The 21,619-nt window shown below is 60.7% G+C and overlaps 1 protein-coding gene across 3 annotated transcripts in view; it reads right to left on the reverse strand.

Annotated features, from left to right (window-relative positions):
* The window catches only part of FARP2 (FERM, ARH/RhoGEF and pleckstrin domain protein 2), an 81,872-nt gene that overhangs the window by 33,023 nt on the left and 27,230 nt on the right, over positions 1–21,619 (reverse strand). For 2 of the 3 annotated variants that reach the window (XM_045845661.1, XM_045845660.1), the window contains exons 3-13: positions 18,531–18,635; positions 17,764–17,806; positions 16,459–16,537; positions 14,033–14,130; positions 12,965–13,079; positions 11,690–11,837; positions 7,860–7,955; positions 6,185–6,348; positions 5,758–5,826; positions 5,009–5,066; positions 2,857–3,100 (exon numbers count right to left, since the gene is read on the reverse strand). In XM_045845661.1, the coding sequence (XP_045701617.1) occupies positions 2,857–3,100; positions 5,009–5,066; positions 5,758–5,826; positions 6,185–6,348; positions 7,860–7,955; positions 11,690–11,837; positions 12,965–13,079; positions 14,033–14,130; positions 16,459–16,537; positions 17,764–17,806; positions 18,531–18,635 (1,219 nt within the window). The remainder of the gene's footprint in view (positions 1–2,856; positions 3,101–5,008; positions 5,067–5,757; positions 5,827–6,184; positions 6,349–7,859; positions 7,956–11,689; positions 11,838–12,964; positions 13,080–14,032; positions 14,131–16,458; positions 16,538–17,763; positions 17,807–18,530; positions 18,636–21,619) is intronic. The other variant, XM_045845662.1, reaches the window with a different exon arrangement.

Genomic DNA, 21,619 nt, shown 5'->3' on the forward strand with positions numbered 1-21,619 from the left:
GTCCTCGCTGGCCGGGGGAGTGTGAGCCGGTGTGTCTCAGATGGCGTGCGTGCGGAGACTCAGGGAAGGTCGCCAGCGAGCGGGGGACCGTGGGAAGTTCTGCAGAAGCAGGAGGAAGGGGGCGGGGTGTGGTCGGAACGGGAAGTGCTCGGGGATGGGTTTGGTCCTCGTGCTCCCACCCTCACTTCTATAACCGCCCCCCCGCCCCCGCCTGCATCGCCGGCTTCACCCCCCTCTGGCCTCCTGCTCACACGGTGCTGGGGGTCCCCGAAGGAGACGGGGACAAGTCGCCAGGCAGCAGTGTCCTCGGGCTGCAGCAGAAACAGGACGCGGCAGCCCGCACAGGACCGACCGCCGAGGCCCTGGAAAAGCATTCTAGACGGCGGAACCTGGTAATTGTCTCCACCGTACAGACCCCAGGTTTGCTTCCTAGGTTTGTTCTCTGGGGGACACAAAGGGAAAAACAAAATGTCCCAAACATGCTTCTCTGGTGAGTGGCTGCTGACGTCACCTTCACCACCAGAGCCCCACAGGTTGGCCACACAGGCCGGCCAGCCGCCGCGGGTCCACGACCCAGCACCTGCGGCTCACGGGAGGGTGGAGACCGAGGGGCTGGCAGCAGCCGCTCAGCCCAGATACCAGCCCAGTGACCAGGGCATGGGCAAGAAGGCAAGGCGGGTTAAGGCAGCTACGAAAGTGGGAAATGACTCAGTGCATTTGGCCCCAACCCTGGGGGTCCCGGGTCAGCACTGAGGAGGAGACACAGACCGTCATGAGAGGCCCAGGGCCACACGGCAAGCCCACCCAGACGCAGTCACAGTCTCACGAGGAGCGGAGGCCGGAGGCCCCGAGTCACCACAGGACGCGGAGGAACAGGAACCTGCGAATGTGGTTCTGCGGCCCCAGGGGAGAGCAGGAAGATGAACAACAAGACCCGAGAGACAGAACCAGATCCCAGCACACTGACCGGCGCGCGTCCGGGGCTGCAGTGCGGGCACGCCGGGGCCAGGCGCACGGCGGCGGTCTCCCGGCCGTCCGAGGACGGGCACGCGGGGCACGGTGAGCTGTGAGCACCCGCCCCTCCCACAGCCGCATGGACCGGGGCGCCGTGGGCCTGCATGGACACCTCAGCCTGGCTGCTTCCGCTGCCTGGGGACGGCCTGTGTCCGTGACGGGCCGCTGACACGGCTGGCAGCCAAGTGCCACCCAGCCCCTGCCCAAGGGACCCCTCTCCTGAGGAGAGGGGGGCCCCCTGACACTCGGGGGTCCCCGGGACGCCTGTTCACTTCAGCAAAGAACCCACTCCGTCAGTGCAAACGAAACGGCTCTGAGGCCAACCAGTGCGTCTGGTTTGGTTCTTCTACTTTCTGCAGAGCCCCGTGACGCCCCACGCTAGCTCAGGAGAAGGAAACAGTCCAGGAGCGTTCAACCAACCCCCCAGGCCCACTGTCCCCACACAGCACTCTCCCCGGACATCCTGGGAGTCACGGATGGGGCGGCGTCTTCGGCACCGGGACCCCTGGGCAGTCCCAGGGAGCCTGCCGCGAGGATGTGCCCCCTCGGGACTCCATGCGGTGGCTGCACAAGCCGGGCAACGCCTCCGTCCCGAGGAGCCTTGGCGGCGTGCCTCGTCCCAACAGGCAGCCCCGGGAGGCGGGTCCACGCGCCAGGGCTCGTGGCATCCCGAGTGGCGGCACCAGCGCCCAGCCGAGTCAAGGCCCGACCAGAAAAACAGAGCTGCGAGGCGAACTCTCCAGCTGCGGGGGGGCTGGTGGTCAGCAGCCTCTGTGTTAAACTCGGTGGCCAGCTTTAAGCATCGTTCCAGGTGGAAGTTTCAGTTCTGCGACATTCAAATCAGAAGGGCCGGTGAGAGATCCAGGAGGGGGAGGAGGACTCCCTGGCCCGCGGCCCGCGCTCACCGACTGCACGAGGGCAGCGGGTGGGCACGGGCAGGCCGGGGCGGTCAGCAGGGGCTCTTGTCCACCCGCTCGCCCAGCCTCACGCTCTGCACACTGCTCTGCAGCTCGAAAACCACCCTCTCCCCGCTGCCCGGTGCGAACGGGCTGCCGAAAAACAGGCTGACATCCAGGGGTGCCTCGGGCTCGGAGCCCCAGGAGTCGGCCTCACTGCTGCTGGAGTCGTCGGCCGTGGTGGGCGGGCAGCTGAGCTGCTCCAGCTGGTCGAGGATGTCGGAGAACTGGAAGGCCGAGCTGGCCTCGGAGCGCACGGAGCAGGCCGGGAAGTTGGCCATGGAGCTGGCCTCGGACTGCTGGGCGGACAGGCCGAGCAGCGGGAGGTGGCCCAGGGAGCTGCTCTCGGACGGGCTCAGCAGGCTCTGCATCAGGCTGGCCTGGGCCTTCACCTCCAACAGCTCCGACGTGTCCGCGGGGTGCACGCCCCCGAAGCCGCCCTCACCCCCAAACTCAAAGCCACGCTCCAGGCTCACGGGCACGGCCTCGACGGAGCACCTGTCTGGGCTCGACGGGGCGGAGCCCGGGCGGCCGCACCGCGAGCCCCGGGGGGCCAAGCCGCCGTAGGGGCACGAGAACGCCTCCGCCCCCCCGGCGAAGAAGGAGATGTCTGCCGGGTCATCGTCTATGAACTCCTCGGACACCTGCAGCGGGGCGTTTGTCAATGTGAAAACGGGGGCCCCCCGGCTGCCCTGCCGCTCGGGCGGGGACTCCCCCGTGGAGGAGGGGGAGCCCGCGGCCAGGTCTCCCTCACTGGGCTCGTGTTTACCGGCAGCTCTGCTGCACTCCCTGCCGGCCCCTGCTGCCCCCTGGTCTGCGCCACCGCGACTCTGCCCCCTGGGACCGCCGGGGCTGCGACTCCTCGCAGCGTGACAGAACCCGGCACCTTGGCAAGGTTGGAGCGCGGGGGGCCCGGGGGCCAGGGCCTGTCTCGCGCTGGGGCCGTCCGGGGCTGCACAGCTCTTCTCCGCAGCCGGCCTCCAGGTGTGGGGGGCTGGGGGCTCCGTCGGGGCGTCCGGGGCACCGGGCTGGCCGGGCGGGGCCACAGGGGAGGCCGGGGCCGAGAAGCAGGAGGCAGGAGTTGACGGCGGGGACACAGGAGTCCTGAGGCCCTCGGTGAACGAGATGCTCTGGGGGTCAAAGTTAAGAGAAGAACAAGGACATCATTTCACAAACCACCACGGGAGGCAGCAGGGCGCTCCGGGCCCAGCCAGCCAGCCTCCCACCTCCGCGCCCTCCCCAGCGAAGCGCTCGGCCAGACGCCCTCCTCGCCGCACAGACGGGGTGCCGGCGGGACCCGGGCCCTTCCGCCCCTTCCTCCGTGGCAGCACGAGCCTGCGGCACACAGACGCCCTCCCAGGACAGCGGCCGCCTGCAGCCTGCGTGCCTCGGCACCCGTGGCACCCTGAGGTTGCGCCAGAAGGCTCCTGGGCGTCTGCCGCTTCCCGGGGGTGGGGGGGGGAGTCAGCTGGAGAGGAACTGAGCCGGCGGCTCGGCTAACAAGGCCCCGCAGCACAGTGCTGGCAGGAGAGGCAGCGCAGGCGGCCCCCCCACCCCCCACGCTCATTCCAGAGCGACCCCGAGGGGGTGAGGTGCGTGGATGGGCACAGGCAACGAAGCGGCCCGGAGCCCAAGGCGACTGGGAGGAGGCGGAGCAGCCCCAGGGTGAGGGGCAGAGGCTCACAACAGAGACGCCGAGGACAGCGGCCAGAGACGTCAGGCAGACCCACTGCGCCGCCTGCCGCCCTGCACCCTGACACGGAGCGAGCCCCCTTGTGCCCGCAGAACACGCCACGCCACGTGTGCACACACAGCAGGAGGGTGGCCCGGCCACGGGTGACCAGACGACACGGTGACGGGGCAGGACGCCTGGAGGCAGACGTGACGGTGGGTGGTGGGAGGAACAGCGACCGGGCTTTCAGGGACAAGACAGGCGCCCCCAGCCCTGAGACCCGTCTGTCTCGAGTGTCTGTGACGTCACCGTCCCTCCCTCGGCCACCCTCGGCACTGCCTGTGGCTTTTCAGCAGTGGTACCAGAGACTGAAAGCTTAGAAGTAGTTTTTAGACTACTGCCACCACTCGTAAATTTGAACTTTGTTAAAGAAACAAAAATAAGTTACTCTAATGACAGTGGACTTAACAAGGAATTCCTAGGTGTGAAACACACCTGGGAGAGTTGGAGAATGTTTCTGTTTGAGAGGCTCAGCAGGGTCAGCGGCAAGGGCAAGAGTAACCGTTACAAGTGTGAGACTCCGCAGCCGCAAGAGCAAGCAGTCGTGATCTCCACGGCAAGAGTGGGGTTCCCCCCACAACAGGCTGGCCGAGGAAGGTCGACAGGGGACAGGAGGAGCCTGGGGGGAGGGGACGCCCACGGCCTGCGCAGGGCCCAGGGCACTGCCGCCGCGTGTCGGCCGGCGCCGGGTGTTCTCCGTGCACCGCGGGTGCCTGTGTGCGGTTCTGTCTGACGCCCTTGTGCTCGTGCCAGACACAGGGGAGTTATAAACCGGTTTCCTCAGTTTCCGCCCAGAGTAGCAAAAATATCCCCTTCAGGGAATCAGCCTAATGAGGCAAATCCCTTCCCCAGGCGGACACGCGGCTGATGAAGCCTTTTCAACAGAAACAACATTCCCCCAGCGGTTTTCCTGCCGCAAGCAGCGGTCGCGCCCAGAGAGAAGGGGACGGTCGCTGAGGCGAGGGAACAAAAGCAGCCCGCGCCTGTCCCCGGGGGCGGACGGATGGCCCCGTGCGGTCGGCCCCGCCAGCTGTCTGTCCCCTGCATCCGTGCATCCGTTTCGGGGTTCAGCGGGGCTCTGCAGACGCGCAGAGCTGCGCTCATGCTGTGGTGAGCCTGCGACAGCCGTCGCGTGCCCAGAGCCTGCCCCTCGCTCGGGACTCCTCTGTGTGAGCAGAGCCCGAGGCCCGGGTCGGCTGCGTAAGGGACACGGCCCATTCCTAGGCTCCTGGCCACCACTGCCAGGCCATTTCCCGAAAGGGTGCAGGTGACTGACGCGGTGTCTGTGGGACCAGGAGGGACTCACCTGCTTCGGCAGCTCTGCCGTCAGAGCGTGGCTGGGCGTCCGCACCCGGCTGTGTCTCCTGCGAAGAGAGAACAAGCGGTGAGCCCCTCTGACCCGGGGGCCCGAGGAAGAGCTCACACAGAAACACGGCTGAGACTCGGACAGAAGGCATCTACCCAGGAACAGGCAGAGGAACGAAAGACGACAACAGAAAATAAGAAGTACGCGTCCCAGAAGAGGGAGAAGTGTCCTCTCACACTGAAGGAAGAATCCCACATGCCGAGAAACAGGCGAGGGCTCAGACGCAGTTTACCAGACTGTGTGAGCACATACACACTAAGCTAAACACACTGGAGACTCAAATACTGTCCTGGCCAGTGCGGCGCAGTGGACTGGGAACCGGACTGTGAAGCAAAGGGTCGCTGGTTCAATCCCCAGTCAGGGCACGTGCCTAGGTTGTGGGCCAGGTCCCCAGTAGGGGGCGTGCAAGAGGTAACCACACACTGATATTTCTCTCCCTTTCTCCCTCCCTTCCCCTCTGTCTAAAAATAAAGACATAAAATCTTTTTAAAAAAGAAACTAAAATACTGTGCCTCTGTACAATAATTATATAAAGGTATTACAAATTCACTATAAGAAAAGAAATAGAACTCAAGTGTCAAAACACACATTTGTGAATTTGAAATGACTTTTATTCAAGTGAAGGTTGAAACAGTTAAAGTGTTAGTGTTAAAAGCACACTCGTGGCCCCTGAGGACCCTAGAGCTCACCTCTCGTAGGGCGTTCTCCTGGCGGCGCCGTCTCGGACATAGTCCACGAGTTGCTTCTGAGTCCTTCCGCTGTGGGCGGAAGTTTAGACGTCAAAGAGAAGTTGTCCGCGGCGTTCACTTCTCCGCAGGCAGAGGGCGGTGAGGCCTGACCACCTCCCCCTGTAAACCTCGCGTACGTCCCCAAGCCGTGCTCTGCGGTAAGCGTCGCTGGTTTTCTCAACAAAGTGTTTACTAAGTCAGCTTGCCCCCACTTCACCTGCCGTGCTTTCTTAGTCTGACAACAGCTGCCTTCTGCGTGCAAGTCTCTGAGACACAACCGTTTTCCTGGCCGGGGTACTGCTGCTCCCAGCCTGACCACGCAGCCAGAGCCCGGGGCGGGCGGCGGGGGGGGCGGGGGAGCGGGGTGCAAGGGGTAGGGGAGCCCCACCTGTATCTGAAGGAGGAGCCCCTGCTGAAGAAGACGGCTTTCGCTTTTGGCTTCGGTTGATCGAGGAGCCTAAAAAAGGTGTGATACTCCACACAAATCTTCCAGAAGTTCTTACACTCATCTCTGCTACCCAGCAGGAACTCCAGCGTGTCCTGGTAGGGCCCCTGGAGACAAACACAAGGTTCAAGCAACTGATCCAAGCGGAACGTTTAGGGAGCAGTTCAGGTAACAAGCTATTCTGAAGTTCAAAATTTTACTTCAAATTATATTCAGTTTATAGAAGATTTCCCCCCTGAAAACTGCAGGCAAAGACTCCTGGTTCCATTCCCACTTCAGAGAAGAGAGGCGCAGCACACACACGCACTGTGTGTCTCCGAGGACGCCCCACCGCGAGACCAGGGCGCCGTCCGTGTGGCCGGCACGTGCGTTTGTTATTACGGCGCCATTTTCCTGGGCGGCCGTGTGGGGGACGCCTCGGACGTCCAGGGCGTGTGGTTTGCAGGCCTGCAAACACCACGGGGAACGGAAATGCTGCCCAGAGCTCAGAGACGCCGCAGAGGTGCACCCTGGGGAACACATCGCCACGTCCCTCGCCAGACAGACCCCACCACTCTGACTCCCAGATTTCGTCTAAGGACCCAAGCGTCCGGGGACACAACATTATACCTTTCCAACGAACAGCATAACATCGTGATGTTTTTTGGCTGTGGTCCGTTGAGCCGTAATTCTCTTCTTTCCCTATCTTTTTAGAGTAATTGCCGGAAACTTTTCTTTTTTGTTACTTACAGAGAAAACAAGCAGCCTTTTGCTTGTGTTTTATCTGTCTTTGGCATTTCTCATACTTCCTTTCAATTGCAGAAGAGAGATTTTGGTAACGAACAGGCAGGTGCACCTGAGGACAGGTGCGACCCGGTTCTGACAAAACCCTTGCTGGGGGGAGGGTGGGGGGGGAGCCTCTGAGAGCTCCGGGGGCCTTTCCTCCAGACCAGTCCAGGCTCTGAACCCGCCTCCAGGGCTGGGGGCAGCCCCCTCCCGACAGGCAAGCGTGCCTTCCTTCTCCCGGCTTCCTCTGCACACCGCAAACGTAACGACTGAGCGTATCTGGACAGTGTGAAGTATCGAGTTTTTGCCAACTACCAGACTGTACGGACAGTAACTTTTTCCATTTTTAATCACTTCAGTAAACTCATATGCAATTACTGCTTTACTGATGATCTCAAAAGGAACGTTTACTTTCTGAAAACTGAGGCTCCTTTGGTTAGGGCTATTAAAGGGTCAGTTTCCGAGTCACAGATGCCCAGACCGCGGGGAGCGCCCCTCTGTTCACTCCAGACGCGGTGCTGGTCACAGCTCACACCCTGTGCTCCAGCTCCGCGGCCTGGAGCACCTCTCCTTCAGTGTGGGGGCGGAAACCACCAGCGGTCTGGCAGCCCCGGGGCCTGTCAGAGCGGCACACTGCCGGCCCACCCCGGCCCCACTGGCCCTGCCCCTCGCGCTGCACCCGCACCAGGGAGCTGCAGGGCTGACTGGGGGGAGCCCCGCCGGACCCCCACCCGAGCCCTGCCCTTAAGTTCTGGGTGCATCGCGGTGAAATGATTCACAGAATAACAAAGTAACTCACTGTCCCAGCAGAACACGTTCTCTTACAATTTCACAGCCGCTCAAAATCACTTACGTGGACCTCTGGGTGGAGTTTGATGAGGAACCTTTTCCTCTTGAAGCTGAGCTTCCGGACCCTGGACCAGTTGAAGGTGTTGATTTTGGTGGCGCACTGGAACCCAAGAGACAGACACTCAGCACACACACCCCTCCTCAGGAGAGAGGGGGGTTGGGTGCGCCCTCACCGGACGGCACAGCCACGCACACGGCGTTTTACGCCGGCGCCTGGAGTGACCCCCAACTGAAATGTTACTGCTGCATCCTAATCTGTCTGTTTGAGAACGGTAACTCGATGTCTTTGAAAAGGCTTTATTTTTTTTTACTAACGTTAATATTGACATTTGTGAAGCTCACCCGTGCAAAAAAAGCCCGAGGGCTGCCAGGGGCATGGGAGGCGGCCGGGCAGGGCCGCCGCCCCGGAGCTAAGCTTCTCCAAGGGAGGGAGGGAAGCCGGCAGCACGGCCCGGGCGCTGGCCCGAGACGCGTGCTCCTGAGCAGTGGGCCTGGGCTCCTCAGTGCTGCTGCCCACCCAGCAGGCCGGGCCGGGGCTCTGCAGGCTTCCTGCGAGAGCAGGCAGAGGGGAAAACGAACCTGGCATATTCTGTGGTGCAAGAAGGGGCGCACGTGCTGGGAAATGACGGGGACATGCGACGAGGACACGGGAGCCAGCCTGAAGGGACTCCAGTGGAAGACCGTGGGGCGATTTAAAGACCAAAATAAATAATGGCAAGAACGGACTGCAAAGCATCAGATTATAACCCAGGTCATCATAGTCTGAATTTAATGTGAGTATAACACGAATCCGCAAGTCCACAGTGAAGACAAGAAACTAAAAGAAAACTGGGATTTACGAAGCCATCCCCAGGCGGCCGTCACAGCGACGGGCCCCCCCTGGGGGGGAGGGGGGAGGGGGTCTCCGAGTCTCTCTCTCCGCAGCCTGCCCACGGACGACCCAGGGCAAACCCACCCAGCCGCTGCCTGACGCCGACACCACCGGCAATGGGACGGGGGTACCCTGGGAGGGGAGGGTCCCGCAGGCCACAGCACGGGGTGCGCCAGGCACGTCATCACGCCTGCAGTCTGTGCGCCCGGGAAGCCGCGCCTGGGCAAGTCCCAGGCGACCCCGTGTGACGGCCACCCTGTTCCACACGACGGCCGGGACACCCAGGTCGTGAGACTCGGGGAAGGAGAAGGCGGCGGCCGCCGACTGAAGGCACGAGGCAGACGGAGGGACTGTGCACAGCGCTGGACCTCAGACGCGACGCGGTCTCCCGCAGCACGAGGGCTGGGGCGGCCGGGGAAGTCCGCAAGGGGCGCGGGGCCTGGGGTGAAGGAACCCTGCGTCTGTAGCTTTTCTGCAAGCTGGAAATGGTTTCAACATAAAACACCTGAATGTACAAAGTCCTTTCCTGGCATCTTCTGCTCCTGACCGCCATGGCCACCCACGCTCTCCTGCCCACGCGAGACGGGCGACAGCAGGACGACGACGTCCTCCTCTCAGAGGGACCCAGCAGGCCCTCGGCCAGGGAAGGGAGGGGGCACTGATGGTGGTGCGGCGTGGGCCGCCTGTGCGAGCCGGGGCAGGAGGCCGTCCCGCCCCACGGACTGTCCAGAAGCACATGCAGACCAGACAGGCAGCCGATCAGAGGGGGCCAGGGGCTGGGGGCTGCTGCCGGTGGCCGTGTGGGTGTGACGAGAACGCCCTGGCGTCAGGAGTCGGGGTGACCGCACCATGATGTGAATGCACTGAAACAACGGAGGGTTCACTTTCCAGCGGTGGGATTCAGGGCGCTGTGTCTCAATTTAAAAGATTCTCGATCTAAGAGATGTCCTCAAGGCCAAGACATACATGCCAGGGTCCAGATGAGACTGGAAGCTTCGTGGCCCCCAAAATATGGCCAAAATGCTAAATTACTCTAATTTCTTGTCAACGTAAAATACTGGAGAATTCTCAAAGACGTTCTCCAAAAAAGCAAACACAACACAAAACAAAACCACCCAAACAAAACAGCAACACCAGGGAAGCAACCCCCGTTTCCAGCTGCCCGCTGGCCTCCGCGTGTCCTCTGAGCCGTCTGGGAGCTCCTGCCTCAGGGTCCGAGTCTCTTCCCACGTGACGCCCAGCGCGTGACACCCAGCGCTTGCTGGGGCCGGCGGGGCCCCGGGTGCTGCTGGCCTCTCCTGCGCCCACCCTCCCACCAGCCATCCTCGCGTGCTCCGGCGTCGGTCTGTTGGCAGGCTGCATGATTCTTTTCCTTTTCCTTTTTTAAGAGTTCATTCATTTACTTTTAAAAAGAGAGGGGAAGCGGGGGAGAAAGACGGGGAGAGAAACACCCATCGGCTGCCTCTCACCCCCCCTACTGGGGACCCGCCCGCCACCCAGGCCTGTGCCCCGACTGGGAGTGGCACCGGCGACCTCTGGGTTTGTGGGACGGCGCCCCACCCGCTGGGCCGCACCCGACAGGGCTCCTGTGGCCACGCTGCGGGCACGGGCTCTCCCTCCCCGTCAGAGTGACCAGGTGCTTCCACCTCCGAGCTGTGCCCGGGAAGGAAGAGGCTGCTCTAGCTCAGGTCCCGCGCTGCAAGTCTCCTCACGGACGGACGGACAGAACCGGGTTTCCGTTTTCAGCCCCAGCCCGCTCCTGGCCGATGAGAGGTGCCTTTGCACAATCCTGGGAACACGCTGGCTGGCTCCCAGCTCTCCCTCCAGGGGGCGGAATCCGCTGGACTCTCGTCTCTTCCACACGTCTACCACTTCCCAGCTTCCAGAACTTTGTCGGTACCCTCATCTGCTGCGGTTCTCTTTTCCAGTCTTTGTTCTTTCTGATTTAAACGTAAAAGGAAAAATAACTCCATCTCTGTCATGCTGGTGGGGGTCTGAGGGAGAAGCCCACTCTGGACGTCTCCAGGCCCTTGCTTTCTCCACATCTTCTGGTGACAGATGGTGGCAAGTGACGGCAGCTGGGTCTGGGCAGATAGGCGATTAGCACCTGTGCCGTCGGGATGGTGACCAGTGCGAGCAGGTGCAGGGGCCGGGGCCTGCACCTGAAGGGAGGGTGCGGTGGCTCAGGTCTCCAGTGCGAACCACTGTCTCCGTCATGTCTCGTGCAGGACACAACACGACTGACCAGAGTCTCAAGTCAAAACTACGCCGTTTCCTGGCAGGGCGCTGGTGTGACGGCCAGGTCAAGACGAGGAGCGTGAGCCCGAGCAGGGCGCCCGCACGGGCCAGCCGCTGCAGGGGTCACGGGCTGAGTGTCCGGGGAGGACGAGCCCCATGACCCGCGAGAGGGGCCTGCAGCAGACGGTGGCGGGCAGGACGGGGGGCGGCCCACGGACTCTGACCCGAGAAGGGCCTGGGTCTCCAGCCGGAGCCCAGGACACGCGACGTAACCACAGACAGGACGCAGGGGCCTCCTGTGCGCCCGCCCACCCAGACTCGAGCGATGGGAGACTTCCGCGAGAGCACACGCGACGCCCTCTGGTGTGCTCTGGGGTGGTGCCCCGACCTCCACCCAGACCCACCCGGGGCCGCCCCGGGGAAGGGCCCCCGAGCCGGCGCCGGCTCCACGGGCGGCCTTGGCTTCCACAGGAGCAGCAGCAGCAGCAGCAGCAGCAGCAGCCACCGCCGTGGGACATGCCCGGGGGCGGGGGGCACGGGCTCCCTGATGGCGAGGGCAGGGGCTAGAAGGCGACCTGTCTGCTGGGTGAAGGGTCAGATCAGAGGACACGCGAAGCTCCCCTCCAGGTCCAAGACCTTGCTCATCGCCACAAAAACTCACCAACGCATGTAAAAGCCCACCCGGCCCCGTGCCCAGCGGCACACGGAGCCGCCCCCGCCCCTACCTGGAACACGAGGACTCCCATGTGGGACACGGCCAGGCTTATCTTGGTGCCCTCCCGGTCGGAAGCCTTGTGAAACCTGACGCCGTACATCTCCAGCTTCCGGGCCACCTCCAGCACCTGGAAGTCTGACTCCGCGGGCGTCTGGCCCCTGTGAGGAGAGACAGCAGGGTCACAGCCTCGCAAACGGCCCAGCTCCGAGAGCACAGACGTGACCGGGGAAACGAGCCGGCGAAGGAGGCGTTGTACCAGAGGGGCTGGCCCTCCGCTGCCTGCGACTGTGCCCACGACAAGCACAACCAGCCGCACGTGCACAGGGCGGCCGTGCCCGCCCTCTGGGGCCCACTGCCCGGCGGGCGGGGGGGGTTCTTTGCATTCTAGAGGCTCAGCCTCGACTCTGCTCTCAGGTGACAGAGGGAGGGGACAGCTCCGAAAGCCCCCGCAGCCCTTATACACTGCGGCCGGTGTCCAGCCCGACCCGCGGACACCCTCTCTTGAGGGGGAACCAGAAGACTGGATGCAGAGACCGCCGCCAGCTCCACGGTCTCTCCACGTGCGGCTCTCACGTGCCGTGTGTCCGGCTCGGCACAGAGCCTGGCTGCAGCCCCAGCCCCCACCAGCTCTCCTGCCCCACCCGGCCTCCGGTCTGCCTGCCCGGGGCAGCAGCCCCCAGGGCGCCTCTGCCGCTCCCGTCCTCTCCACCCGCCCCTGCAGCGGGCTCCGCCTGCCACTGCGGCTCGTGCCCACATCTGCACACCCGGCGCCTGCCGACACGGGCACACGGAGGGCAGCCCTCGGCTCTGGTGAGTGGCAGGCGCGTGCAAAAGCACGTGTGTCTTATGGGACAGCGTCCTCGCGCTGGACTCCTGGTCTGGGCTGCCCACGCTGCCCCCGGCCGAGGCAGGCAGCAGGGACTGAGCTTCACCCACACGGGGCCGCCTGGCAGAACGAAGGGCCCCTCACTAGGCCACGGCGGAGTCCCCCACAGTCCCTGCCCGTGGAGCGCCCCGGGGTCCATGCGGGGCCGCCTTCCCCTCTGCCCAGGGGCCACCCTGGGGCTGCCTTCTCCGGCCCCCCCCACGGCTCAGTCCCTGCTGCTCCAGCAGCCCCTCCGGGCCTCCCGCACCTCAGCCCTCTCTCCTCCGCAGCCCTCACGTCCCTTCCGGCCTCTTCTCAAGCGGGGTGACCGCACCCTCAGGGAGCTGTGGTCAGCTGTGGCTCTCGTCAGGGCCTTAGTGCAGGCTGGCCGACGGCCCACACCGGCGCCGACTCACTCACGTGTGCTTGCGGTGGAGTTCCAGTATCTTCTCCAGACAGCGCTCCTGGTGGGGCAGGTACTGGTTGGCTTTGAGGTGCTCGCGATCCAGCGTCTCATCGTAATCCCCTATTTCCGCTGAGATGGGAGGGTTACAGTCAGGGATTTTAACTTTCAAATAAACATATAAACCCGTTACTTTACTACAGATTTAAAATAATTTTTTCTATTTTTATCTTGAATCTGTAGAAAAATAATCAGTATATATAAAAGAAAAATATAAACAAGGGTTTGCATTTTTTTAAATTTATATATGTTTAGCGAGGGAAGGGAGGGAGAAAGAGAGAGAGAGAGAAACATCAATGTGCAGTTGCTGGGGGTCATGGCCTGCAACCCAGGCATGTGCCCTGACTGGGAATCGAACCTGCGATGCTTTGGTTCGCAAGGTTTGTTTTTAAAAGATTTTATTCATTTTTACTTTTAGAGCGAGGGGAAAAGAGGGAGAAAAACATCAATGTGTGGTTGCCTCACATGCATCCCCCAACTGGGCACCTGGCCTGCAACCCAGGCACGTGCCCTGACTGGGAATCGAACCAGCAGCCCTTTGGTTCACAGTCTCGCACTCAACTCACTGAGTCACACCAGCCAGGGCAAGTTTGTATTTTATTTTTCCAAATATCTTATGCTATGAAGCCAAACATAAACACAGGTGAGGGTAATTTTTTCTGCGTTTTGAAGATGAAGACGCAGGTGTATGACTTGCCGTGTTTAAGTTTCATCCATGCTTTACAGCTGTCTCTAGACTACTGTGACCAGGGTTCATTTGTTTCATGATAATGTGTTTCAAATCAGTTTTCCCTTTAGGGCCTCCCAAATCCTCGAGGAACACGGTTTCTTTCCTATTTCATGTATTTTCGGGCTATACATGGCTTAAAAACGGTAGTTAAGGTCCGACAGCTGTCAGTGGAGCACTTCCTTTTTACACTTCCAGCCCGTCGCAAGCCCACAGAGACGCCGCGCGTGCAGAGCCGCCCTGCCCCTGCGGCAGCACCGCCGGCGCCCCCGCCGGCACCCATGCGGCCGGCACTCACCCTGCAGGAGGTGGGACGTGAGCAGGGCCGCCGTGGTGTCGGAGCAGGCCAGACGCTCTTCCAGCAGGTCTCTCTTCAGCTGCAAGGCAAACAAGTATCTAGAAGGGAATTCAGACATCAGACAGATCAGCTCCAAAGGTTCTAGAACGCACTCCCCAGTCGCCATCGCAGGGCAGCCTGCAGCCGCAGGAAGCAGCCGCTGCTGACGACACCACCGCAGCTGTGCGCTGCGGCAGGGTCTCCGGGGGCCCGGCCCGGCTCACAGCCCCGCACACCACTCACTCCTGCTGCGCCCACGGCTTCGTGTGATGCAGCAGAAACACCCAGGGGAGGTACAGCATCACACGTGGCTGTGGTCCTGTAAGCAGATGAATGCGACTTCTTGGCTAGAACCTGGGGACAGGACTCCTGGCACCACTGGCCGGAATGTCACAGGGAAGGCAGTCTGTGCTGGTTCACGCAGTCCACCAACAGGAACCACCGGGCCAGACGGAGACCCAGGCGCCGCTGCAGGGTCTGGAGACACGACAGCGGACAGGACACATGCTCTCCCCCCTTGCTGGGATCCGCGGTCCAGCACGAGCTCTTACAGCGCAAAGGTGTGCACACTTAACCCTTAAAGTTCCAGCAGAAGTGTTTCCAGAGCTCACGCATGTGTGTGGACAAGGGTGCTTTTTGGAAGCATCATAGAGAGAAAAACTGGAAATAACCGGAATGCAAATGAGAATGGTTAAGTAATGAGGCTGTAGCCCCGGGCACACTCACATGGAAAGCCCCCTGTGCGTGCTCTGGGGGTGGACGGGGCGAGCCCTCTGGCAGAGTCCCCAGGCAGGGCCTGCACTGGGCCAGCTGCACGCCAGGGGCTCACCTGGGCAGCATGTGCTGCAGGGACCGAGGGGGGCCCTGCCTTCACTCGGCACACTTTTACTTTCACATTTTTATTTCCTTACCACAAACAAGTGCTTGTTTATAAATAAAGCCCACGACATTGAATTAGGCAATACTTCCTATTACTCGTCATCTTCCAGGCATATACAAGGGGATGCCCCCCAAACCAGAATTTATTTATAAAAACTGTGCATTCTTCCATGTTCAAACAGCGGTCACCTTCAGAGCACTCTCCATCGGATGCACTACACCTACTGAGACATTTTTCCACTGCTCAGTTTTGAACTCTTCAATTTTGATGCTTCCGCTGTTCTTAGTTTCACCTCTTCCACAGCAGCAAAACGTTTCCCTTTGAGGACTTTTTTCATCCAGGAAAACAAAAAAAAATGTTTCTTGGGGGTGAGATTGGGTGAACAGGGAAGGTGGGTGATGGGGGTCATGCCATTTTTAGTCAAAAACTGCCGAGCACTCAGTGTGGCGTGGGCAGGTGCGCTCGTCAATCTCCCATCGTGAAATGGGCCAAAGTCCTGGGTCTTCAAAAAAAAAACCCGCACTGAAGCTGAACGCAGCCCCTCCCACCACCCCCTGCTGGGGCGGATACAGACGGGCTCCTGGAACTCTCACCCAGCGGAGACCTGCACTGCAGGGGCCCGCCCTCCAGAAGGGATCTCAGGTTTTCCAGGTGCCCCCTTGAATACAGACGTGTGTTTAGAAGCTGTCCCCTCGGGGACTTCTGGGCAGGTGTCAGGGCTCCAGCTGCGCTCCCTGTGGAGCGTGCTCGCTGCCCCTGGAGGCTGTCCCTGCACTGAGGGCCTGCCGCTCCGCGGGGGCGAACGACCCGTGAGACTGGGTGGAGGGAGGCCCTGAGCCGTCTCGGACGCGTCTGCGCTGTCGCAGGGAGCAGTGCCTCCAGGCCCTCCCTCACCACCTGCGGCCCTCCGCTGTCTCACACCTGACCTTGGGCTTCGAGTCGTTTTTCAGGTTGCTGCTTCTTTCTTATTACAAAAGGGGCACATAAAACACAAGGGAAAAACCTTCCATAACCCTACTGCCCAGGTGCAACAAATGCTCAATGTTGCCTTTCGATCATTTCTGCAGAGTCGACTGTGAGCTCGAGGACAGCAGGAAGGTGCCAGACGCAGCTCTGCTGCACCCAGTCACGAGGGCTCGCGCGGCTGGTGCTGCTCCTCATTAAACGTGTTTTGTTGATAAGAGGTAACTGTGTGGGCAAAATCCCTAAGCACTCCACGCACAGGTGCAAATCTGGGCTCACTTAGCGACCACCAGTCAGAGGGTGCCCTCACGCCCCATTTCTCGCTCTCGGTTTGCACCACACACCTCCTGAGTCCGTTCACATTTGTGCGTGTACAGGGTCAACTGCCAAAGTGCTTCTCTTCTCTGTTACACGTGGATCACAACTTCTACGTGTGTGCTGGGCTCACTCATTCCTTGCATACACATGCCCTGGGCACCTAGTGAGCCAGGCGCTGGGGAGAACACAGGTGAGTTCAAGGCCCCGTCTGGAGCAGGCTCTTTACCGTGTGTATTCTTCCTGCAACTGACCCGGATCGGGCGGGAAAAATTTCACCGCCAGGCGGAACACTGCGCTCTTTGGCCCTATAAAAAGAAAAAATTTAAATGTCACAAATAAGGCCAATCTCTGAATCTGCTATCTTCCCGTGTGTTACAATATAATTTGAGCTAGTATTTTCAGATGGACTGTTAAAGCAAATCTTTCCAAAGAAGATGCTACTATGAAATTTCCCAAGCGTGAAATTGTGAACCCTAAGTACCAGTCATATCCATCAAAGAGAAATTCAAAACTGCTGTGCTAAATGGAGGTTCCTCAAGGAAACTCTAACAACAGGCAGGAAATTGCACATTAAAATTTTAAAATATTTTTATTTTTAAAAGTTAAGGTGTTCACAGGATTAGTAGTAACAAAAATTATTTTTTAATTCCTTACATACTTTACTGAGACAACACTGTTACCAGTCACCATCACACTAACCCTGAATAACCTAACTGCTGTGAGGGAAAGCTCGCCTGAGTATCTTAGCTTTCCTGAAATTTTGTAACACAACCATATAATTTCACCAAAAAGGAAAAAGGAGTTGTTTTGCTGAAATGCTATAGCAACTGAAATGTCCTTAGCTCATCAGTGAATAACAAAGTTACTCCTACAGACTCAGCTTAGTCCTTAAAAAGTTCCTGGTGCCCCGGCTGGTGGGGCTCCGTGGATGGAGCGCGGGCTGCGAACCAAAGGGTCGCCAGTTCGATTCCCAGTCAGGGCACAGGCCTGGGTTGTGGGCCAGGTCCTCAGTAGCGGGTGCACAACAGGCAACCACACACTGATGTTTCTCTCCCTCTCTTTTTCCTTCCCTACCTCTCTCTCTAAATATAAATAAAATCTTTAGGAAAAAAACCCTGGTGAATTCAGCCTATACAACTATATAAGAATTAAGAGCATTATCATATGCGTTAAATTTCCAAAATTTAATAGAGACTCACAAAAATTATGTTTACGATGATCATTATGTTTGTAACTACAGAACAGTACTTTGTATTAAAAATGCCAACGGAAGGGAGACCCTGGACGCCATGTCCCGACTCGGACTCTGTGCACTGACCCTGCACACGGCCGCGGGCAGTGAGGCCCGTCACCCGGACCCGGAGCGGGGGCAGCGCTGGGCGCATGGCGACCCCCAGGTCCGTCCGCCGCTGGCGCCCCCACCCTGGCTGCCGCGTGGTGGCGGAGAGCCTCTGGTCACACCCCACACTTACAGTGGAGAACCAAAGTATCTTAAATGAACAAATTGTAATAAGTTAAAAGAAGGACTTACTTCGTACTTGCCTGATGATGGGTTTCATAGGTTCGAGCCAAACCTGAAGAGGAGTGAAGGGAGAGAGAACGAGTCTGTTAACTAGTTCCTCTGCCAACCAGCCAGCCCCCGCAGGCCTCAGGACCACCTCCGACGGGGCGCTGGCAGCGAGGCCCCGCCGTCTCACACCACTCGGCACCCCCCGACCCCGCTGAGGGCCCGGGGGGCAGTGCCAGCTGCACGAGGACCTCACCGAGTCACGGGCGCCGGTGCTGCCACGCACGGACGGCACCCCCAGCCCTGTGGGGGGCTCAGTTGAGAGCAGGCAGGGGCTCGCAGCACGGCGCTGCGGACAGCCCTGGGGGCCGGGCGTGGAGCAGCAGCCAGCCTGCCTGCAGCGGGCCCGTCGACAACGGCCTGGCCCCGTTCCCGCCACCCAGTTCCCTCCGCTCTTCCAGAGGTTCACCCGTTACACAGGACGAGCCACAGCCCGTCTGGTGAAACCGTTCGCTCACAACGCCCTTTCAGAACGGTTACGGGCAGCAGGCGCGAGCAGAGTCACGGAGAGAGGGCTTCCTCGGCCCGCGTGCGTCCGGGGCGGACACGTGCCCGCAGCTGTCAGCCGCGCCCCCCGACAGTGCGCTGAGACGGCGCCCCGTCCCGTCCCGGCGGGGAACCATGTCCCTCGTATCGCGACCGCCCTCCTCGAGGCTCGCGGGGCCCGTGGACGTCGCGAGGGCGCGACAACACGCTCGGAGCCCATTTCCAAACGAGCGAGGAGCACCTACCCAGTAGGACGGGACGTTCTGAAACTCCAGCCCGAAGTAGTCGCACTCTATCAGGTTCAAGCGCCGCCACACGCGTGTCAGCAAGAGCTGGCCGTCGCACTTGGGCTGTGGGGAGACAGGAGAAAGCAAGCACAGGGGGTGAGGGGCCGTGGGCCGCAGAGGTGCAGGAGCACGGGGCACAGGGCTACTTCCCGCGCACGGACCGCACGACCGTGAATTCCCCGTTCCCCTCCCTTCCAGGAAGGCTGCAAACTGTCACAGAGCAATCAAATGGGCCCGGAGCAATTTGCACTCAGAAAGTGACACCAAATGAAGCTAAAAAAATTCTTTCAATTTTACATCCTCAGTGTCCGTAGTCACATTTCTCTGTGACTTCAGGCTACGGAAATCATTTCTAGTCTTGGCAAACACTTGATCAAAGTCTGCTGTCTGCTAAGAAGGCGGGTCTCGAAGCCCCCGTTTGTGTGCGACCCCAGCGGCGGACGCGGCATCTGGCGGCCCTTCGTGCCCGTGGGGAAGGACGGGGACCTTTCTCAGACGCGGCGGGCAACGGGCCCCACACGCCGGCCCCTGAAGCCCAGAGCAACGCGGAGGGGAACAGGTCTACACCCCGGGGGCGGGCGGAGTCTTCCCACGCAGCGCACGAGGAGAGGCTGAGAGCGCTGACTGCGTGAAGATGAGAAACTTCTGCAGAGAAGGACACGGAACAAGGTTGCAGGCGACACTCACACTGCGAGGTCCGGTCTGTCTCCGACTGCGCCCGTGACGGGGCCGGAGAGACACCCTCCGGGCGGAAAACCAGCGGCAGCGTGGCCGTGGGTACACGGCCGCACCCACACGCGGCTGGGCCACTGGAGAGCACCCCGGCCCCGGCCGTCCCGCTTCTGGGGCCCCCTCCTGCAGGTGCCCGCCCGCCCCCTGGACGCGCCGGACGTGCAGGACGCGCTCAGCGAAGGGCTGGGGGACTGGACGGCGGTGCCTCCGTGACGGAAAACACGCACAGTGCCCTGCGTGTGCGACTGCGGAATGAAGTCCCAGACGGCAGTGTCGCCAGAGAGAGAGCTTCCACGCCTGCACGGTGTGTGTGACACAGCCCCCCTGGATGGAACACACACGGCCCGTCCGCGTGCAACGGGAACCAGTCCGGAAGGCCGGACACCGTGTCCCAAAGGTGACCACGGTGCCCTCAGTTAAAGGACTAAACCGGGCAGCGAGGGACCAGGGTTCTCAGTTTTACCTTATTTAGGAATTTCTGTAACGTCGTAACGTCTGAATTTTCTTCAACAGGCATATCGTTTTTGCAATTAAAAAATAATACGTGCAAGGGTTTATTTTACGGGAGCAGGCAAAACCTCCTCTGCTCCGAAGGACACCGTGTTCCTGCAGGTGCAAGCACCAGAGTTCCTGACCGCGCGCACACGTGCTGATGCTGCTGCAGTGGGGGTTCTTGTCTGAGAGAACGAACCCCCGCGCTCCGCCCTAGCGAGGACGCGGCTCGTCAGAATGAAGGGGTGCGGCAGGGGACCGCACGCTGGAGACACAGCACGGAGGGGGGCGGTTCCCCGTCCTCCCCCCCGGCAGGTGCCAGGGGCAGCCCCTCCACCTGCAGGAACCCCACACCCGCTCTGTGCATTCGAGGGCAACGCCTCCCAACCCGGACGTCTCAGAGGGGGCAAGCCAGGTCCTCCTGGGGGTGGACAGGCCAGAGGTCGTGGAAATCACCGAGCTTGCGCACCCAACCCCTTGACGGCCCCTGGGCTGTACGACCGCCTTGGGAAGCGCTCCCCAGCCAGGTGTCCTCGGCTCACCTCCACCCACGGTCACCGGGACAGCCGTGCGGCCCCTCCTCTCCACTTTCCCCGCTGGCTGAGGGGACCAAGTCGCTCAGGACTGGAGGCGGGTGGGGCCGGGGGCTCCTTGGGGTCAGCGTGAGTGCACAGTCCTGTGCCCTGCACACCCAGGCTCGTCCCCTCGCAGAAGGCCTTGGAGAGCCGGGCCAGCCACCTGACCCGCAGGCGCCCTGATCTCAGCCAGTCCCACCTCACCACCGAGGCGCCTGGTGCTCACCCTAGTGCCGCGCCCTGGTGGCCGTGCACGCCAGCGTCTCGGGGAGTCCCTCCTCCTTGACGGCGAATCTGAAGGGCAGGGGCTGCGTCTCAACCACCCTCGAGCCCCCAGCCCCAGCCCGTGGGAGGCGTGCCACCGACCCCTGGCCCCGAGGCGCTGTCACTGCTCTGCTGCCTTCAGCCCCGCCCTCTTCTTCCGCCGCACGGCACCCCGTGTGCTGGCCCGGTGCAGCCCCACCGGGCCTCCCACGCCCGGGCCGCACAGCGGGTTCGCCCCAGGAGGCCTGCCGCCCGGGCCGAGGGGCGGCCGTGCACATCCGTGTGCAGGCACACGGCGGCACGTGCCCGACAAGTCCTGGTCGTACAGAGTCCCACACCCAGGAGAGGGTTCAAGAGTCTGGTGCCAACGTGCACTCAGTCACACACGTGTGTGTATTCACACATACACACACATGTGACACACACGGGCGGACACATGTGTGGATGGAAACACGTGTGTGTGGACATGCACACAAATGGATACACATATAGGCATATGTATGCAGGTGTGTTTAACGTCCTGAATTGGAGTAGATTCTATTACACTAAAAAAGTCACACAAGCCAATTACCCCACGTTCAGGTGAGAAAAGGAATGTTGGATTCTGTGTTGCCTGAAACACATGTCCGACTCTTACAGACACCATCAGAATCAGGCGTTTTCACAAGTCACGAAGAAGCAGACATTCCCAAAGCTACTTTAAACTGACCCAAACACAGCAGTGGGGACCCCTTCTGAATCTTTTTTACGACAAGGAACCCCTAAACCGCAGGCAGACCCACACACGCGTCCCGCAGAGAAATGCCCACTGATGGACATCAACACCAATATCCCCAATCAAACGTCAGCAGACAATATTCAGCAACAACTAGAGAGTAGGAAGCCTTAGCCAAGTAAAACGATTCAAGAGGTAGAGGACAATTCAATATGACGTTAGACCTTCACCACCACACTCGTCCACCTGAGGCGGGACACAACCCTTTG

This window comes from Phyllostomus hastatus, unplaced genomic scaffold (genome assembly GCF_019186645.2).
Source record: "Phyllostomus hastatus isolate PE091 unplaced genomic scaffold, TTU_PhHast_1.1 phas_contig_477, whole genome shotgun sequence".
NCBI classification, from domain to species: domain Eukaryota; kingdom Metazoa; phylum Chordata; class Mammalia; order Chiroptera; family Phyllostomidae; genus Phyllostomus; species Phyllostomus hastatus.